Source organism: Oncorhynchus clarkii, unplaced genomic scaffold (assembly GCF_045791955.1).
Source record: "Oncorhynchus clarkii lewisi isolate Uvic-CL-2024 unplaced genomic scaffold, UVic_Ocla_1.0 unplaced_contig_2778_pilon_pilon, whole genome shotgun sequence".
Classification (NCBI taxonomy): domain Eukaryota; kingdom Metazoa; phylum Chordata; class Actinopteri; order Salmoniformes; family Salmonidae; genus Oncorhynchus; species Oncorhynchus clarkii.
The window spans coordinates 32,404-54,503 of record NW_027258786.1 but is presented as its reverse complement, the minus strand read 5'-3'; the positions used below and the strand labels follow the sequence as shown (position 1 = coordinate 54,503).

At 41.0% G+C, this 22,100-nt stretch overlaps 1 protein-coding gene across 1 annotated transcript; it reads right to left on the bottom strand.

The window, feature by feature from the left end:
* Positions 1 to 9,553: 9,553 nt before the first annotated feature.
* Positions 9,554 to 21,774, bottom strand: LOC139398539 (uncharacterized; the record flags this gene model as incomplete). The annotated part of the gene is made up of 2 exons (XM_071144489.1): positions 21,725 to 21,774; positions 9,554 to 10,680 (listed from the first exon to the last, which is right to left on the bottom strand). Coding segments are annotated over exons 1-2 (1,177 nt in total), but the record flags the coding sequence as incomplete, so codon positions are not given.
* Between the last annotated feature and the right edge of the window lie 326 nt (positions 21,775 to 22,100).

The following is a 22,100-nucleotide window of genomic DNA, read 5'->3' as shown; positions in this document are numbered from 1 at the left end:
TGCCTACAATCAGACCACTAGATTATCTCCAAGACTCCAACCATTTCCTACATGTTTAAAATGATTGTGTTTACAGTGTATTTGGAAAGTATTCAGCCTTTTTCTAAAATGTATTAAATATATATTTTTCCTCATCAATCTACACACAATACCCCATAATGACAAAGCAAAAACTAAATGATAAAACATTTATTAAAAATAAAATAAACAAATACCTTGTTTGCACAAGTATTCAGACCCTTTGCTATGAGACTCGAAGTTTCATTGATCATCCTTGAGATGTTTCTAAAACTTTAATTGGATTCCACTCGTGGTAAATTCAACTGATTGGACATGATTTGGAAAGGAACACACGGTTGACTGTGCATGTCAGAGCAAACACCAAGCCATGAGGTCGAAGGAATTGTCTGTAGAGCTCTGAGACAGGATTGTGTCGAGGCACAGATCTGGAGATGTAAAAGGTGCGTGTTGGTGGCGTGGAAGTCAGGCGCAGGAGAACGAACTTGGTATAAAATGGAGTCGGTTAATAAGACAAAACTTCAAAAACCAAAATATACAAAATATCAAAAGTGGGGACAAAACTCGTAGCACACCAACACATAATATGCACATCTCATACAATCATACAATCTCTGACAAGGACATGAGGGGAAACAGAGGGTTAAATACACAACGTGTAATTGATGGGATTGGAACCAGGTGTGAAGGAAGACAAGACAAAACCAATGAAAAATGGATCAGTGATGGCAAGAAGGTCAGCGAAAGGGGAAGGGTAACAAAACAATTCTGCAGCTTTGAATATCCCCAAGAACACAGTGGCCTCCATCATTCTTAAATAGAAAAGGTTGGGAACCACCAAGTCTCTTCCTAGAGACTCTTCTTAGTGCTGACTGAGCAATCGGGGAGAAGGGCCTTGGTCAGGGAGGTGACCAAGAACCCGATGCTCACTCTGACTGATCTCCAGACTTCCTCTGTGGAGATGGGAGAACCTTCCAGAAGGACAACCATCTCTACAGCACTCCACCAATCAGGCCTTTAGGGTAGAGAAGCCAGGCGGAAGCCTTTAATCAGTAAAATGCACATGATATCCCGCTTGGAGTTTGCCAAAAGGCACCTAAAGTACTCTCAGACCATGAAAAACAAGATTATCTGGTCTAATGAAACCAAGATTGAACTCTTTGGCCTGAGTACCAAGCGTCATGTCTGAAGGAAACCTTATACCATACATATGGAGAGGCATGTTGGTGGTAGCATCATGCTGTGGGGATTTTAATCAGCAGCAGGGACTGGGAGACTAGTCAGGATCGAGGGAAAGATGAACAGAGCAAAGTACAGAGAGATCCTTGATGACAAACTTGCTCCAGAGCACTCGGGACTTCAGACTGGGGTGAAGGTTCACCTTCCAACAGGACAACGACCCTAAGCACACAGCCAAGACAACGCAGGAGTGGCTTCGGGATACGTCTCTGAATGTCCTTGAGTGGCCCAGGCAGAGCCTGGACTTGAACCCAATCTAATATTTCTGGAGGCTGTAATGTAACAAAATGTTTAAAAAGTGAAGGGGTCTGAATACTTTCCCGAATACACTGTTCATCCTCATATTCTTCATAGCAACAACAAATAGTAATAAAATACAACGAATGCACAAAATCAAACCATATAAATGATTAGACTAAACCATCTTCATAACCTCAACCCTTCCATGCTTGTGTTTAAACAACGTCCTTTACATTCTCGTTTCTCCATAGGGATACTACACGTGTACAATACTATGTGTATATTCAACCCTTTCCTACTCGTGTTTAATTTTACAACGTCCTTTACATGCACCGTTCTACATAGGAATACTAAACATGATTCATTTGTAATTAAAGTGTTAGACGTTGCCTAAAGGAGTCTGCCCTTTGGCAGTGAAACGGCCCCGGAGAAAATCTTCTAGACCTTGGAGTTGTTGCCAACATTACTACAACTAACCACGGGAAAGCACACACCCTATCTAGGAGCAATACTGTATATACGTATATATGAATACAAAGTAGCTGCAATAAACGTCTAATATGCATGTCAAAAAACAGGATATTTTCGCAATTTGTAGGTCAAGAAAAACAGTTGACTGTGACAGTAATTAAATAATACAAATTTATGAAGTGAAAATGAATTGTTCTTGATTTGACCATACAACAAGCTTAGCTGCCTGCCTAGTTCTACCGTAGCTGTGTCTAGGCAGCCAACAGTCAAAGGAAACTCTTGTTATTGAAGATGTCGCTTGTAGCATGCCTTTCTCAGTTCCTGAAAATGATGCAAATTTATCCCTCCTAAAAAAATAATAGAAGCACTGTATCCGACCAAAATATCCCATTTCTTGTCTCGGATTAATGCAAAATGTCTGTGGTTTCATGCAAATTTCATATTCCAATGAAAACCTGAAAAAAAAAGGAAGTTAACGGAAACAAGGAGGAAAATAGTTCAGTAACTCGGGAATGGGCCCAAATACTTATTAATCCTTACAAATTAAGACGAGACACAGAAATAAAAGACAATAAGCAGAACTGTAAGACAAGACATAGAACTATAAGACAAGACACAGAACTATAAGACAAGACACAGAACTGTAAGACAAGACACAGAACTATAAGACAATAAGTAGAACTATAAGACAAGACACAGAACTATAAGACAATAAGTAGAACTATAAGACAAGACACAAGACAGGACAATTATAATGAAAAAGAGGAAAGCTTCTACGGACGAGAACAGGCATAGTGAAAGTAGTCAGCTTGTTGATCACAGCATGAAGGAATTAAGGCCTAAGGCTTCAGGGACAGATATGGAAAAGGATACGATGCAGATTTGATAAACAAACAATTAGTACTGAACATAGACTGATTAGACATCCCAGTTTGACTGTAATGTGTATAGACATACAAGTTAGAATGTAATGTGAGTAGATACATTAAACTAGTTAAACAGTAATGTGATAGATATACTAGTTAGACTGTAATGTGAGTAGATATACTAGTTAAACTGTAATGTGAGTAGATATACTAGTTAGATACACCGTAATGTCGAAAGACATAGTAGTTAGACAGAATAATGTCATTAGACATACTAGTTAGATAGACTGGAATGTCATTAGACATACTAGTTAGATAGACTGGAATGTCATTAGACATACTAGTTAGATAGACTGGAATGTCATTAGACATACTAGTTAGATAGACTGGAATGTCATTAGACATACTAGTTAGACAGGAATGTCATTAGATGCAATAGTTAGACAGGAATGTCATTAGATGCAATAGTTAGAATGTAATGTGATTAGATATACAGTTGAAGTCAGAAGTTTACATACACTCAGGTTGGAGTCATTAAAACTCGTTTTTCAACCTCTCCACAAATTTCTTGTTAACAAACTATAGTTTTGGTAAGTCGGTTAGAACATCTACTTTGTGCATGACACAAGTCATTTTTCCAACAATTGTTTACAGACAGATTATTTCACCTATAATTCACTGCATAACAATTCCAGTGGGTCAGAAGTTTACATACAATAAGTTGACTGTGCCTTTAAACAGCTTGGAACATTCCAGAAAATGATGTCATGGCTTTAGAAGCTTCTGATAGGCTAATTGATATAATTTGAGTCAATTGGATGTGTACCTGTGGATGTATTTCAAGGCCTACCTTCAAACTCGGTGCCTCTTTGATTGACATCATGGGTAAAATCAAAATAAATCAGCCAAGACCTCAGAAAAAAATGTGTAGACCTCCACAAGTCTAGTTCATCCTTGGGAGACATTTCTAAATGCCTGAAGGTACCACATTCATCTTTACAAACAAAAGTACGCAAGTATAAACACCATGGGACCACGCAGAAAGGAAAATGAGGAAGTAAGGAAAATTATGCGGATATATTGAAGAAAGTTGAAGCTTGGTCGCAAATGGGTCTTCCAAATAGACAATGACCCCAAGAATAGTTCCAAAGTTTTGGCAAAATGGCTTAAGGACAACAAAGGCCCATGGGACCACAAAGCTGTCATACCGCTCAGGAAGGAGATGCGTTTTGTCTCCTAGAGATGAACGTAGTTCAGTGTGAAAAGTGAAAATCATCCCAGAACAACAGCAAAGGACATTGCGAAGATGCTGGAGGAAATAGGTACAAAAGTATCTACATCCACAGTAAAAAAAAATCCTATATCGACATAACCTGAAAGGCCGCTCAGCAAGGAAGAAGCCACTGCTCCAAACCCGCCATAAAAAAATCCAGACTACGGTTTGCAACTGCACATGTGGACAAAGATCGTACTTTTTGGAGAAATATTCTCTGGTGTGCTGAAACAAAAATAGAACTGTTTGGCCATAATGACCATTGTTATGTTTGGAGGACAAAGGGGGACGCTTGCAAGCCGAAGAACACCATCCCAACCGTGAATCATCTTGTGGATATGCTTTGCTACAGGAGGCACTGGTGCACTTCACAAAATAGATGGCATCATGAGGCTGGAAAATTTTGTGGATATATTGAAGCAACATCTCAAGACATCAGTCAGGAAGTTAAAGCTTGGTCGCAAATGGGTCTGCCAAATGGACAATGACACCAAGCATACTTCCAAAGTTGTGGCAAAATGGCTTAAGGACAACAAAGTGAAGGTATTGGAGTGGCCATCACAAAGCCCTGACCTCAATCCTATAGAAAAATGTGTGGGCAGGACTGAAAAAGTGTGTGCGAGCAAGGAGGCCTAAAACCTGACTCAGTTACACCAGCTCTGTCAGGAGGATTGGGCCAAAATGTACCCAATTTATTGTCGGAAGCTTGTGGAAGGCTACCCAAAATATTTGACCCAAGTTAAAGTCAATGCTACCAAATACTAATTGAGTGTATGTAAACTTCTGACCCACTGTGAATGTGATGAAATAAATAGAAGCTGAAATAAATCATTCTCTCTATCATTATTCTGACAATTCACATTTTTAAAATCAAGTGGTGATCCTATCTGACCGAAGAAAGGGAATTTACTAGAATTAAATTTGGTGGCTATTTACTATAATTAAATTTAGTGGGAATTTACTAGAATTACATTTTGTGGGAATTTACTAGAATTAAATTTAGTGGGAATTTACTAGAGTTAAATTTAGTGGAAATTTACTCGGATTAAATGTGAAGAATTGTGAAAAACTGAGTTTAAATGTATTTGGCTAAGGTGTATGTAAACTTTCAACTTCAACTGTACTAGCTAGATACACTGTAATGTCATTAGGCATACTAGTTAGATATACTGTACTGTGATTAGACATACTTGTTAGATGTGAAAAGCGGTTGTTCTGCCCCTTGAACAAGGAAGTTAACCCATTGTCCCTAGGCAGTCATTGTAAATAAGATTTTTTTTCTAAATAAGTGACTTGCCTAGTTAAAGAAAGGTCAAATAAAAAAAGAAAACATCTCAGTACAGTAGGAGACAGTAACTCACTGTACTCATCATTAACAGCTCATCGCAATGCAGTAGGAGACAGTAACTCACTGTACTCATCAATTACAGCTCATCTCAATACAGTAGGAGACAGTAACTCACTGTACTCATCATTAACAGCTCATCGCAATGCAGTAGGAGACAGTAACTCACTGTACTCATCAATAACAGCTCATTTCAATACAGTAGGAGACAGTAACTCACTGTACTCATCAATAACAGCTCATCTCAATACAGTAGGAGACAGTAACTCACTGTACTCATCATTAACAGCTCATCGCAATGCAGTAGGAGACAGTAACTCACTGTACTCATCAATAACAGCTCATCTTAATACAGTAGGAGACAGTAACTCACTGTACTCATCAATAACAGCTCATCGCAATACAGTAGGAGACAGTAACTCACTGTACTCATCAATAACATCTCATCTCAATGCAGTAGGAGACAGTAACTCACTGTACTCATCAATAACAGCTAATCTCAATACAGTAGGAGACAGTAACTCACTGTACTCATCAATAACAGCTCATCTCAATGCAGTAGGAGACAGTAACTCACTGTACTCATCAATAACAGCTAATCTCAATACAGTAGGAGACAGTAACTCACTGTACTCATCAATGACATCTCATCTCAATGCAGTAGGAGACAGTAACTCACTGTACTCATCAATAACAGCTCATCTCAATGCAGTAGGAGACAGTAACTCACTGTACTCATCAATAACATCTCATCTCAATACAGTAGGAGACAGTAACTCACTGTACTCATCAATAACAGCTCATCTCAATACAGTAGGAGACAGTAACTCACTGTACTCATCAATAACAGCTCATCGCAATGCAGTAGGAGACTGTAACTCACTGTACTCATCAATAACAGCTCATCTCAGTACAGTAGGAGACAGTAACTCACTGTACTCATCAATAACAGCTCATCTCAATACAGTAGGAGACAGTAACTCACTGTACTCATCAATAACAGCTCATCTCAATACAGTAGGATACAGTAACTCACTGTACTCATCACTAACAGCTCATCTCAATACAGTAGGAGACAGTAACTCACTGTACTCATCAATAACAGCTCATTTCAATACAGTAGGAGACAGTAACTCACTGTACTCATCAATAACAGCTCATCTCAATACAGTAGGAGACAGTAACTCACTGTACTCATCACTAACAGCTCATCTCAATACAGTAGGAGACAGTAACTCACTGTACTCATCAATAACAGCTCATTTCAATGCAGTAGGAGACAGTAACTCACTGTACTCATCAATAACAGCTCATCTCAATACAGTAGGAGACAGTAACTCACTGTACTCATCAATAACAGCTCATCTCAATACAGTAGGAGACAGTAACTCACTGTACTCATCATTAACAGCTCATCTCAATACAGTAGGAGACAGTAACTCACTGTACTCATCAATAAATAGCTCATCTCAATACAGTAGGAGACAGTAACTCACTGTACTCATCAATAACAGCTCATCTCAATACAGTAGGAGACAGTAACTCACAGTTCTCCAGATCCGTCTGGCAGTCACATTAACCATCTAAGTGGGGTTCAATCAAGTGCAGTCTTTGGTGAGGGAATTTGCCTTTCCCAGTATCCGTCCATCAGTGGCAAAATGATTTATATTGATTTCATGTCTGGAGGCCTTGAATTCTGCAGCTGAGAGTGATGGGCTGTGATTCACCTCCATGTCTGTGACAGACTCAACCTAAGGTACAGAAGGACAGCGACCCAAATGGCACCCTGTGCTCTAGATGGTACACACGTTTTACCAGATCCCAATGGGCCCTGGTCAAAAATGAGTGTACTATATTTGGAATAGGGGGGTCATTTGGTACACAGACAAGAAGAAGAAACTGTTTTTTTACAGGTTTCTTTTTACAGGGTTGGCCTTTCAAAGTGCACAAAGCACCAGAACTCATAACATAGGCTACCATCACAAAGGGATGGTTCGCAGTTTAGCACAATGCAGCAGTTTTTAAAATAATACAGACAGGAAGTTCCCCAGCAAGACGTACCACAAAGATGAATGCATATAGTAACCATGTTGTGCTTACAAACAGGAAGTACCTACAGTAACCATGTTGTGCTTACAAACAGGAAGTACCTACAGTAACCATGTTGTGCCTACAAACAGGAAGTACCTACAGTACATGTAGAATGCGCCACACAAATTACCATAAATATTCCACACAGTTATAAGCATAATCCTTTTATATAAGGGTGCCTGTACTTTGGGTTTTAAAAAAAGCAGGAGAACCAACAAATGCAGTCTGGCAATCTTTATCATTTCAATGTGGGCAATAATCCATCAAAAGTTGTTCATAGTATAGGAGACACCACAATCTTAAAAAAATAATAATTCTGCCATCATTAGCAACCAATGTTACCAGCTTGTCCCAGATTTACATGTGAGTTGCTTTGTGTACCCGCACTGTAGAACACATTCAATTAAAGTGAATTAAATGTGAAATTTGATTAATTTCATTTCAGCTGTTTACATTAGGCTATATGGTCAACTCTGTCATGACTTGTGTTGCCTCCTGTAGAACCTTCTAACCTCAAAAAATATTATTGGGTGAATTACCACTGAGTTCTTGTTGTTATTCAATTTACCCTGTTTTTCAAACTTTTCAAACTTTATATTAAGCTACTCATATAAGAGCTGTTTATTGACTACTAACTTGAGATACATGTGTGTAATTGAATGCATAATCACAAATGACTGTTGTGTGATATTTCCATTTAAAACAGACGACATCAAGTTAAGATTTGACCTTTAGAGAGGATAATATAGCCTGAACGGTGATTTAGCTTAAAAAGTTATATAAAATTTAATTTCTTAGGGTATTGTTTCAAACTCTTACAAAAAAAACTGTCCTTCTACATACATACATTGAAACACACAATTTTTTTTCAAATGACAGAGCATTACACAGCTTCATCTGATGTGATTTATTGTTACAAACACAGTCATTATTGGAAGGCCTCTCGCCTGCAGCATTGGACGAACAAGTGAGCCACATTCCCTTCTTGTGTTGCCTTAAACAGTTGGTCCCTCTTGATCATCAAGATGCCCAGTTCTGAGAAAGATAGCAATTTATTTCACAGCCACCCGCTGAGATATATTTTGTTTTGAATATCAAAGTGCCCCCCTCCCCCCAAAAAATCTATGATTAAAAATAGTATAATGATACAAGAGACACTGTGTCTGATTGTCTAACTCTTCAAACATTCGATTGAAAAAAATAAAATAAAAAATAACTTTAAATACGCATTCGCTCCACTTTCTCACAGGCTGAGGAAACTTGGTAAGAAAGAAAATAAACAAACAAAAAAAAGCTTTATTCTTTCTTCTGTTTATTAACAGCCGTCTTAAATAACACCCTCTAGTTGTAAAGTCAATAATGAAGAAAAATAAAATGAGTTGCTCCCCTATTTTGTTGTTAGAGATTGAAATGCTTTCTGTTTGAAGTGTGTTTTTCAGAATGGAGGACTGGGCTTGTAACCATGGTCGCTGTTTTTCCCTCTAAAGAGATTTACATAAAAAAAAACCTCTTAGTCTGGTAACTTTTGAATAGATTCTGGCTGAAGTAGACTTAGGATGTGAGACAAAATGCAATCCTCTGGGGGGGGGGAGGTGAGCCTTACCCGGTCTGTCTGTCTGTCGGTCTGTGTGTCTACGAGAGCAGCAAATCCGACTTGGTTTGGTAAACAGAGGCTCCAGGGAGTACTCTCTAGCTGGGTTCCAAATGATAGCCTATTTCCTATATAGAACAGTACTTTTGACCACAGCCCCATATCCACTGGTAAAAAGTATAGCGCTATATAGGGAATAGGGTGTCATTTGGGATGCCTCACCGGTTAGCATGCAGGCTGCCGGGGACTAGATGGAGCCCTCGGTGATTCTAATAGTTTAAGCTCATTGAAATCTGCATAGAAAATGCCAATAAGGCTGCATGCCACCAAAAACACCCCAAAACACTCTTCAGTTTGCTGGACTGGAGCAGAGCCTGTGGAACACTCACAGAGACATTCTATATTCTAATGCTACATACTTGTGCTGCTGCTGCAGGCTACAAGTAGGCAATCACTGCTGCTGCTTCTAGTCACAAGTAGTCTATCACTGCTGCTGCTTCTAGTCACAAGTAAACTATCACTGCTGCTGCTGATGCTGGCCACAAGTAGGCTATCACTGCTGCTGCTTCTGGTCACAAGTAAACTATCACTGCTGCTGCTGATGCTGGCCACAAGTAGGCTATCACTGCTGCTGCTTCTAGTCACAAGTAAACTATCACTGCTGCTGCTGATGCTGGCCACAAGTAGGCTATCACTGCTGCTGCTTCTAGTCACAAGTAAACTATCACTGCTGCTGCTGATGCTGGCCACAAGTAGGCTATCACTGCTGCTGCTTCTAGTCACAAGTAAACTATCACTGCTGCTGCTGATGCTGGCCACAAGTAGTCTATCACTGCTGCTGCTTCTAGTCACAAGTAAACTATCACTGCTGCTGCTGATGCTGGCCACAAGTAGTCTATCACTGCTGCTGCTTCTAGTCACAAGTAAACTATCACTGCTGCTGCTGATGCTGGCCACAAGTAGTCTATCACTGCTGCTGCTTCTAGTCACAAGTAAACTATCACTGCTGCTGCTGATGCTGGCCACAAGTAGTCTATCACTGCTGCTGCTTCTGGTCACAAGTAGACTATCACTGCTGCTGCTTCTGGCCACAAGTAGACTATCACTGCTGCTGCTGATTCTGGCCACAAGTAGGCTATCACTGCTGCTGCTTCTGGCCACAAGTAGACTATCACTGCCGCTGCTGATGCTGGCCACAAGTAGGCTATCACTGCTGCTGCTTCTGGCCACAAGTAGGCTATCACTGCTGCTACTTCTGGTCACAAGTAGGCTATCACTGCTGTTGATGCTGGCCACAAGTAGGCTATCACTGCCACTGATGCTGGACACAAGTAGGCTATCACTGCCACTGATGCTGGCCACAAGTAGGCTATCACTGCCACTGATGCTGGCCACAAGTAGGCTATCACTGCCACTGATGCTGGCCACAAGTATGCTATCACTGCCACTGATGCTGGCCACAAGTAGGCTATCACTGCCACTGATGCTGGCCACAAGTAGGCTATCACTGCTGCTGATGCTGGCCACATGCTGGCTATTACTGCTGCTGGCCACAAGTAGGATATCATAATGGTGTCATTTTGGTGTCTAAAATTTCTGCTGGTCACAAGTAGAATATCATAATGGTGTATTTTAGTTTTGGCTAGGTCCCTTTTTCTCAATTTCCGCCTGAATGACGTGAATTTGTGAAACCTGTGCCTGTGGAAAAATATTTTGATGTGGGGCGCCGTCCTCAAACAATCGCATGGCATGGTTTCGCTGTAATATCTACTGTAAATCAGACAATGCAGTTGCATTAACAATATTTTAAGCTTTCAACCGATATAAGACACTTATATTTACCTAAATGTTTAATATCCATAATTTTTATGATTATTTATTTGAATTGCCCGCCCTCCAGTCTCACCGGAAGTTGACCCGCTAGCGGGACGCCTAGCCCTAAGAGGAGTTTCTTCTGGTCACAAGTAGGATATCATAATCCCAGGCTGCATCACATCTGGCCGTGATCGGGAGTCCCATAGGGCTGCGCACAATTGTCCCAGTGACATCCGGGTTTGGCCGTGGTAGGCCGTCATTATAAATAAGAATTTGTCCTTAGCTGACTTGCCTAGTTAAATAAAGGTTAAAAAAACAACAAATAAATACAAATAATTGTGTACTTTTAATTTCTAAATTATTCTGTTGTTGTTTGTTGGGGGGTATGTCAAGAACAATTGAGATTACACCTTGTGCTACTGTTTTCAGTGATATAGAACACCTGTTATATGGCACATATTCCACATATTAAGTTCACAGCTATACACAAAGTCCTTCTAATATACTCCTGTGCTAAGAAAGTGTTGTTAATTAACAAACATTATAATTGACAGATTATAGTAGTATTGAGGGTCTGAAACAGGAAAACTAAGAAATCTGCTCAGTTGTCAGAAGACAGTCTCCTCGCGATCTGCTTGTTTCTCTTCCTCTAAAGGAAACACCTGGCATTTATCTTCATCAGTTGTCCGGACATCCCTCCCTACAAAAGCCAGACGGAAGAGTATCAACTCAACACCACATTTTTCAGAAATGGCAGATCCAATTTTATACAGGTCCATGAGTGACCCCCCCCCCCCCAACTGTTGCTGAGCTGACCCTTCACTCATTCTGCAGCTATTCACGGCCACGCTGAAGGTTCTAAAGATTGTTCTGTCTCGTTTGCAGCACTGGGTAATGTGCTTCTCTTTTGCAACAGCGGGGGATGTGCTCCAATGAGAGACATCCTAAAGAGACAGGGAAACTCTGAGACATGAAAAACTTCCCAATAATGAACTTGAGACTGTAAGATTGAGTTTTGACATTTTGCTAGATAGCGCTGTCTCTCTCTTTTTTTTTCAGTCAGTGTGATGTGCTTAAAAGAAGACCAATTTTAACAATCATTAACATCCCAGAATATTTTTGGCCGCTGCTATGGTAATAATATGTATTTTCCCAGTTGGAGGAATGTGTGATATAATGCAACATTTAGTTTTTGTCCTATAGTACTTTGTACCCACATTGATCCATACATTCCATACAATTTTATCTGTATCTCAATGAGGGCATTTAAGCAGCAGCTCCATAGGACAGTATGTTTATATTTGGAAACCAGGTGTGTTGCAGCTTCGGTTATATAAGATAGGAGCTGTATGTTGCCTGGCAGCTCCAGATAAATAAGATAGGAGCTGTATGTTGCCTGGTAGCTCCTGTTATATAAGATAGGAGCTGTATGTTGCCTGGCAGCTCCTGTAATATAAGATAGGAGCTGTGTGTTGCCTGGTAGCTCCTGTTATATAAGATAGGAGCTGTATGTTGCCTGGCAGCTCCTGTAATATAAGATAGGAGCTGTGTGTTGCCTGGTAGCTCCTGTTATATAAGATAGGAGCTGTATGTTGCCTGGTAGCTCCTGTAATATAAGATAGGAGCTGTATGTTGCCTGGCAGCTCCTGTAATATAAGATAGGAGCTGTGTGTTGCCTGGCAAGTCCTGTTAAATAAGATAGGAGCTGTGTGTTGCCTGGTAGCTCCTGTTCTATAAGATAGGAGCTGTATGTTGCCTGGCAGGTCCTGTTCTTTAAGATAGGAGACAGATACTAAAAGTGAGAGACAACAGAGTGTGATGAGCACTGAAGCAAAAATGCAGCTAGGGAATCTGTCCAGGAATCAAAGTACTGACAAGTTGAAGGGAAGGATTCAAATGCACAAACACACCCAGTATTTCTCTCAGACCCCGGGGTTGGAGGAGCACAGCCTAATCGAATTCCGCTTAGCTATTTTCAAGCTTGGCTTGCTCGCATGTAAAACACAGTTTTTGCAGATATAATGTGCTCCCTTCAAAGAGGACAGCCACCTTATATTTTGACCCAGTTGGATAACCACACTTTCCTAAACCTGCAGGCTATATCTCCACACACAATACCTTCCTAAGGAGTAGGATTCCTATCCGATCCTCCAGAGATCCAGACTACAGTATGATAAAGAGGATTCAAATCAGAATAGAAGCTTCAGGGTTCTGCTCAGACTGTGATGGTTCCATGCAGTATTATCCTGCAATCATCTTCTCCTGAAATATAAACAAGGCCTAAGAATAGATTCTGGGGCAGGTGTGGACATGGGGAGGAATAGACATGCGTGAACATGTTTTATCTAGTCATGCATATATGTAAATCAACAGTCCGTGGAAACAACAATCATTCTTCATCTTTGACTTTTCAGCATTTGTTTAGCTAAAAGAGCCTTATTACACAGCAACATTTCCTAGAGACAGTCGTTGTTTTATGTACCACCAATCAATTAGGTTACATTGACCTAGTTCCCAAAGCCGTATCATTTTCTCCTGATGGACACCATCAAACACGACTCTAATATGCCTGCTGATAAGTGATGTGAAAATCAATGATTTTTGAGGAAAAACGATTACAACTTAAAAACCTGCAGACAGACAAGTATCAAAGATAATGATTGATGAAATAAAAGTTATCTATGCCAATTATTCCTAGCTGTGCTTATCAGGGATAACATGGCCGTAGAGCCGCCGTGTAGAATATGAATGAGATTGTGACGTTTGGCTCGCCTTGCCTTGTCCTTCCACTGAACAAAAATATAAACGCAACACGCAACAATTTCAACGATTTAACAGAGTTACAGTTCATATAAAAGGATATCAGTCAATTGAAATAAATAAATGAAGCCCTAATCTATGGATTTCACATGACTGGGAATTGGTGCTGCCATGGATGGGCCCTGGAGGGCATGCCCAGCCAACCAGGCTGAGATTTTTCCCACAAAAGTGCTTTATTACTGACAGAAATACTCCTCAGTTTCATCACCTGGTCTCAGATGATCTCACAGGTGAAGAAGCCGGATGTGGAGATCCTGAGCTGGCATACGTATATGCTAAATAAAAATGTAAAAAAAGAACACAGTATGTGTCGTCCTCAAGGGCCACAATAACCAGATACAACAGCATTACTTTTAAAGACACAGATTTTTTTACACCATAACGACTCGGGTCAGGGGACATTGAAGTGACAAGACGAAAAAGGCTTCGTTCCAAAGGGAACCCATTTAACATGGCCAATTCAAATGCCCAATACTTGTGTACTTTACTCTAATAGAGTATTCCCTTCTCCCTGTAGTGGTCACTCATTGCTTATACTCTGCACGTCATGTCATCCCTGGTACTTGGTCCAGATTTCTGATGCTTATGATCAAATCAGAGTGAATGCATGGGCACTGCCAGGGGACTCGAGTACAAAGGTTCAATGTTGAACTGAATGCTGATGTATGCTGGGACTTCACAGCACCTGCTGGGACCCAGATGTGATGTGGTTGGGTTTTACAGGGTGGCTTGTGGAGCAATACCTCAAGGGTTTCTTACCACAGCTGGGGAGAGTAGGGGCTTATGCCTGATCGGCACTACACATCTATCTAAGCTATTGCTCTCTGGTTTAGGCTACATATAATATTGGTGTACTGAAGTGTAACATCTATCTAAGCAATTCCTCTCTTGTTTAGCCTACATATAATATTGGTATACTGTAGGTGTAGAAAATGTGTATCTTCATGAATGTGGGATTTGAATATATCAGCATTACGGTGGAAATCACATCTACTGCACTCAGTAAATGGTTCCATTTAGCTGTTCTAGCAGCTCTCTTATGACAGTATGTTTTTTGTTTATTTTTTGCTCTAGGTAGTATCACCTTTCAAGGAAAGACCCAGATGCAGACAACGTTGAATTAACAACAGTTTATTAATCCAACAAGGGCAGGCAGGGGTCAATAGTCCAGATAGGTGGGGCAAAGGTACAGGCAGACTCAGGGTAGGCAGAAAATGTAAAAACCGGGAAGACTAGAAAACAGGAACAATCGAGCGACAGGAACTAAGGGGAAACCACTGGTAGGTTTGACAAAACAAAATGAACTGGCAACAAACAAACAGAGAACACAGGTATAAATACACAGGGGATAATTGGGAAGATGGTAGACACCAGGAGGGGGGTGGAGACAATCACAGAGACAGGTGAAGCAGATCAGGGTGTGACAGTCTCTGGGTTATATTTGTTAGAAAGAGATTGACATTTTAGATTTGATAATTTACTCTATGATGGGCTTGAATGGAATCGGTTCAAAGCTTTGTTGGATAACCAGTAGAACTAGTCCTCAAGGAGGGATTATTCAGAGGGACATGGATTGCTGAACCCTTTGGAACACAAAGGCTCTGTTCCAAATCGAGAGCTCGGAATTCTACGGTTCTATCTGCAAAAAAGATGATTCTGAGACTGGCATTAAAGCTCCGACATCTCATTGGTTTGAATGTTGTCAGAAATGATTTTATAGTATTCTTTTGAAGACATGAAGGAAGGTATGTAGAATACTACATAGGTAGAGAACATTGAACCAGAACGAGGCTACGGAAATAACTCACAACAACAATGTCGGGGTGGCAGGGTAGCCTAGTGGTTAGAGTGTAGAGGGGGCAGGGTAGCCTAGTGGTTAGAGTGTAGAGGGGGCAGGGTAGCCTAGTGGTTAGAGTGTAGAGGCGGCAGGGTAGCCTAGTGGTTAGAGTGTAGAGGAGGGAGGGTAGCCTAGTGGTTAGAGTGTAGAGGGGGCAGGGTAGCCTAGTGGTTAGAGTGTAGAGGCGGCAGGGTAGCCTAGTGGTTAGAGCATTGGACTAGTAACCGAAAGGTTGCAAGTTCAAATCCCCGAGCTGACAAGGTACAACATCTCTCGTTCTGCCCCTGAACAAGCAGTTTACCCATTGTTCCTAGGCCGTCATTGAAAATAAGAATTTGTTCTTAACTGACTTGCCTAGTAAAATAAAGGTAAAAAATAGAAGCTCTCAAAATGTCATCCTACTCACATAATGCACTACCCCATAGGCCCTGGTCAAATGTAGTGAACTATATAAGGAATAGGGTGCCATGTGTGATGCATCCAACATTTCAGTCACACTGCCACATCAGATGGTTTCTGTGTTTCTCTATTTCATTTGAATGGGGCGGGACTTTCAACTCATTTTGATTGAGGTGTTGAGGTAAACCAAGGCGAAATGACAGAAAATAGAGCAGAAAGGGGCAATATAATGATCAGGAGTTTTGACAATTTAGACAGCCCAGCCTAGCCTACTGCTTGTCTCTTGTAGGAGACACAGCGTACATAAACTGATATGAAGTGGCGAGTAGCCAGGCAGGAGGGTCTAAAAACTAAAATGACCTGTCATTTACCGTGAATGTTGCCCGTAGCAACCTAGAGGCTCAGTTTGTGTAAAGAAAACATGTTGCCCGTAGCAACTTAGAGGCTCAGTTTGTGTAAAGAAGACATGTTGCCTGCAGCAACCTAGAGGCTGAGTCTATGTAAAGTAGACATTTTACTGGAGGCTCAGACTGTGTAAAGAAGACATGTTGCCCGTAGCAACCTTAAGGCTCAGTTTGTGTAAAGAAGACATGTTGCCCGTAGCAACCTTAAGGCTCAGTTTGTGTAAAGAAGACATGTTGTCCGTAGCAACTTAGAGGCTCAGTTTGTGTAAAGAAGACATGTTGCCTGCAGCAACCTAGAGGCTGAGTCTATGTAAAGTAGACATTTTACTGGAGGCTCAGTCTATGTAAAGTAGACATTTTACTGGAGGCTGAGTCTATGTAAAGTAGACATTTTACTGGAGGCTGAGTCTCTGTAAAGTAGACATTTTACTGGAGGCTCAGTCTATGTAAAGTAGACATTTTACTGGAGGCTGAGTCTATGTAAAGTAGACATTTTACTGGAGGCTCAGTCTATGTAAAGTAGACATTTTACTGGAGGCTCAGTCTGTGTAAAGAAGACATTTTACTGGAGGCTCAGTCTGTGTAGAGTAGACATTTTACTGGAGGCTCTGTCTGTGTAAAGTAGATATTTTACTGGAGGCTCAGTCTGTGTAAATAATACATTGTACTGGATGCTCAGTCTGTGTAGAGTAGACATTTTACTGGAGGCTCAGTCTGTGTAAAGTAGACATTTTACTGGAGGCTCAGTCTTTCTAAAGTAGACATTTTACTAGAGGCTGAGTCTATGTAAAGTAGACATTTTACTGGAGGCTCAGTCTGTGTAGAGTAGACATTTTACTGGAGGCTCAGTCTGTGTAAAGTAGACATTTTACTGTAGGCTCAGTCTGTGTAAATAATACATTTTACTGGAGGCTCAGTCTGTGTAGAGTAGACATTTTACTGGAGTCTCAGTCTGTGTAAAGTAGACATTTTACTGGAGGCTCAGTCTGTCTAAAGTACACATTTTACTGGAGGCTGAGTCTATGTAAAGTAGACATTTTACTGGATGCTGAGTCTATGTAAAGTAGACATTTTACTGAAGGCTCAGTCTGTGTAGAGTAGACATTTTACTGGAGGCTCAGTCTGTGTAAAGTAGACATTTTACTGGAGGCTCAGTCTGTGTAAAGTAGACATTTTACTGGAGGCTGAGTCTATGTAAAGTAGACATTTTACTGGAGGCTGAGTCTATGTAAAGTAGACATTTTACTGGAGGCTCAGTCTGTGTAGAGTAGACATTTTACTGGAGGCTCAGTCTGTGTAAAGTAGACATTTTACTGGAGGCTCAGTCTGTGTAAAGTAGACATTTTACTGGAGGCTGAGTCTATGTAAAGTAGACATTTTACTAGAGGCTGAGTCTGTGTAGAGTAGACATTTTACTGGAGGCTCAGTCTGTGTAAAGTAGACATTTTACTGGAGGCTCAGTCTGTCTAAAGTAGACATTTTACTGGAGGCTCAGTCTATGTAAAGTAGACATTTTACTGGAGGCTCAGTCTGTGTAAAGAATACATTTTACTGGAGGCTCAGTCTGTCTAAAGTAGACATTTTACTGGAGGCTCAGTCTGTGTAAAGAATACATTTTACTGGAGGCTCAGTCTGTGTAAAGAAGACATTTTACTGGAGGCTCAGTCTGTGTAAAGAAGACATTTGACTAGGTCATTTTCTTATTTTTTTCTTTTTTGAAAAAAAAGCTTTCTGAAGTCTAATGCCACCAAATTCTCTACAAGTTTGCTGGAATCGTAAATGATCTTGTTCCATTGAAAATCTGGGCAAGAAGAGATATTCTGTAAGTACTGCAAAAAGATGTGTGAGCTCTTGGTGAGCTTTCTAACACCTAATCCTGCCAATACCGTGCTGCACTGCCAAGGTTTCTTTTCGTGTACCTTGGTACACACTTTTAGGAACAATATGTTGTTTGTGTTTGGAATACATTGTTTATGGTTGAAATATGTTGTTTGTGATATTATGGATGTGGCAAGATCATCAGGATTTTGAGTGCCCATCTTTTAATTTTACAAGGGTTATTCTTGAATTGTGGTGGCATTTGTGTCCTTTGCCTTTGCAACCGTGATAAAACACTTTAACATTACAAATGGTTTGTTAAGTCCCCTAGAGTCGATGTCTAATTAGCATAACAAAACATCCCCATAAAAATAGGCCAGTTTAAAGCTACGGATATCAGTTTTTCTTTATTGGATGCAAGATTCATCTGAATGTCCCCCGGTACCAGTTGAAGAAATTAAAGTTAGTATATATGGAGACTGTTTAGTTAGAAAAAGAAGGTGCAGGACAACACACTTCAGAACAATCTTCCTTTAAAAAAAATGTTTTGGAGTCTATCTGTTGTTCAATGTAGTGAATCTGTTGTCCAAATTTTAAGCAACCTGTTTTTGCTTTGTTATAATGGGGCATTGTATGGAGATCGATGAGGAAAAAAAAACGTTGTAATCAATTTAACACCGTTCTCTCGAGAGGACTGAGAAGTTTGTAAAACACAGGAGGCTGCCGAGTGGAGGATGGAGGATAATTTTTAATTTACTCTTTATTTAACTAGGCAACTCAGTTAAGAACAAATTCTTATTTACAATGACGGTCTACCTATGCCAAACCCAGATGACACTGGGCCAATTGTGCGCTGCCCAATGGGACTCCCAATCACAGCCAGAAGTGATGCAGCCTGGATTCAAACCAGGTACAGCAGTGATGCCTCTTGCACTGAGATGCAGAGAGTTAGACCACTGCACCACTCAGGAGCCCATAATAACGGCTTGAACGGAGCAAATGGAAGGGCATCAACCAAATGGAAACCATTTGTTTGATGTATTTGATACCATTCCACTCCAGCCATTACCATAAGCCCATCCTCCTCAATTAAGGTGCCACCAACTTCATGTGATGTAGAAGACCAGCAAGCCTTTGTGAAATACCATCAGCCATCGGCATACACGGAAGTCTCACAGCCAGGTTGAATGGCCTCCTCCAGTTGATCACTTCCAGTCACACAACCTCTCTCCCTACCCACAACAAGCTGGTCCAGAGCTCATGACTACTACTAGTACATCCTGTCTCCCTCGCACATCAAGCTGGTCCACAGCTCACGACTACTAGTACATCCTGTCTCCCTCCCACAACAAGCTGGTCCACAGCTCACGACTACTACTAACTAGTACATCCTGTCTCCCTACCCACAACAAGCTGTTCCACAGCTCACAACCATTACTACATCCTGTCTCCCTCCCACAACAAGCTGGTCCTCAGCTCACGACTACTATTACATCCTGTCTCCCTCCCACAACAAGCTGGTCCAGAGTTTACGACTACTACTACATCCTGTCTCCCTCCCACAACAAGCTGGTCCACAGCTCACGACCACTAGTACATCCTGTCTCCCTCCTACAACAAGCTAGTCCACAGCTCACGACTACTACTAGTACATCCTGTCTCCCTCCCACGGCAAGCTGGTCCACAGCTCATGACAACAAGTACATCCTGTCTCCCTCCCACAACAAGCTGGTCCACAGCTCACAACCATTACTACATCCTGTCTCCCTCCCACAACAAGCTGGTCCACAGCTCACTAATACTCATACATCCTGTCTCCCTCCCACAACAAGCTGGTCCACAGCTCACTACTACTAGCACATCCTGTCTCCTGCGCTCCCACTCATACTGATGGCCAGTCACCTAGCGTAGAATGTCATTAATCCAATGTGACCCATTTTGATTTGTTCCAATGTTGTAGAGCTGGTGAAGTTCCTAGCACACCGCAACCTCCTCACAACTGGACTTACCAAGTTCAACGACAAGCCAGAGAACTACTGGGCTTGGAAGTAAGAATTCTCTACTGCCGTTGAAGGGCCAGAATCCATGCGAGAAGTGTAAACTTTACAAACAAATGTACAATGTTCAATCACCCTATTATGCGCAAGGCCATTAAGATTAAGGGCATCATTAAATGTTCCACAAAAACATGTTTTTACCTGATCAAGTGTATTTGTGGTCTACGCTATGTAGGAAAAACAAAACAAGCTATGAAAACAAGGATAGCAGAACACAGGAGTCATATCAGGACCCTTGACCAGAGAAAGCTGTGGCTGTGCATTTCATGGAGGCTCTTCACTCACAGCATTAGCTCTTTGAGATACAGTGGCTTGCTAAAGTATTCACCCCCCCTTGGCATTTTTCCTATTTTGTTGCCTTACAACCTAGAATTTAAAATTATTTTGGGGGGGGCTAGTATCATTTGATTTACATAACATGCCAACCACTTTGAAGATGCAAAATATTTTATATTGTGAAACAAACAAGAAATAAGACAAAAAAGCGTGCATAACTATTCACCCCCCTCCAAAGTCAATACTTTGTAGAGCCACCTTTTTCAGCAATTACAGCTGCAAGTCTCTTGGGGTATGTCTCTATAAGCTTGGCACATCTAGCCACTGCGATTGTTGCCCATTCTTCAAGGCAAAACTGCTCCAGCTCCTGGATGGGTTCTGCTGGTGTACAGCAATCTTTAAGTCACACCACATATTCTCAATTGGATTGAGGTCTGATGCCATTCCAAGATATTGAAATGTTTCCCCATAAACATCTTGAGTGCTTCTTTAGCAGTATGCTTAGGATCATTGTTCTGCTGGAAGGTGAACCTCCGTCCCGGTCTAATCTCTGGAAGCCTGAAACAGGTTTCCCTCAATTTTCCCTTTTTTTAGCTCTATCCATCATTCCTTTAATTCTGACCAGTTTCCCAGTCCCTGTCGATGGAAAACATCCCCACAGCATGATGCTGCCACCACCATTTTTTGCTGTGGGGATGGTGTTCTCGGGTTGAAGATGGGTGCTGGGTTTGCTCCAGACATAGTGTTTAACTTGATGACCAAAAAGCAAAATTTTTGTCTCATCTGACCAGAGTACCTTCTTCCATATGTTTGGGGAGTCTCCCACATGCCTTTTGGTGAACAATTTAAGCAATGGCTTTTTTTACGGTCACTCTTCTGTAAAGCCCAGCTCTGTGGAGTGTATGGCTTAAAGTGATCCTATGGACAGCTCCTCCAATCTCCGCTGTGGAGCTTTGCAGCTCCTTCAGGGTTATCTTTGGTCTCTTTGTTGCCTCTCTGATTAATGCCCTCCTTGCCTGGTCTGTGAGGTTTGGTGGGCGGCCCTCTCTTGGCAGGTTTCTTGTGATGCCATATTATTTCAATTTTTTTATAATTGATTTAATGGTGCTCCGTGGGATGTTCAAAGTTTCTGATGTTTTTATATAACACAACCCTGATCTGTACTTCTCCGCAACTTTTCCCCTGATCTGTTTTGAGAGCTCATTGGTCTTCATGGTGCCATTAGCTTGGTGGTGCCCCTTGCTTAGTGGTGTTGCAGACTCTGGAGCCTTTCAGAACAGGTGTATATGTACACTGAGATCATGTGACACTTAGATTGCACACAGGTGGACTTTATTAACTAATTATGTGACTTCTGAAGGTAATTGGTTACACCAGATCTTATTTAGGGGCATCACTTTTTCGTTTCTTTTAGTTTTAGAATTTTTTGAAACAAGTAATTTTTTTCATTTCACTTCACCAATTTGGACTATTTTGTGTATGTCCGTTACATGAAATCAGAATAAAAATCCATTTAAATTACAGGTTGTAATGCAACAAA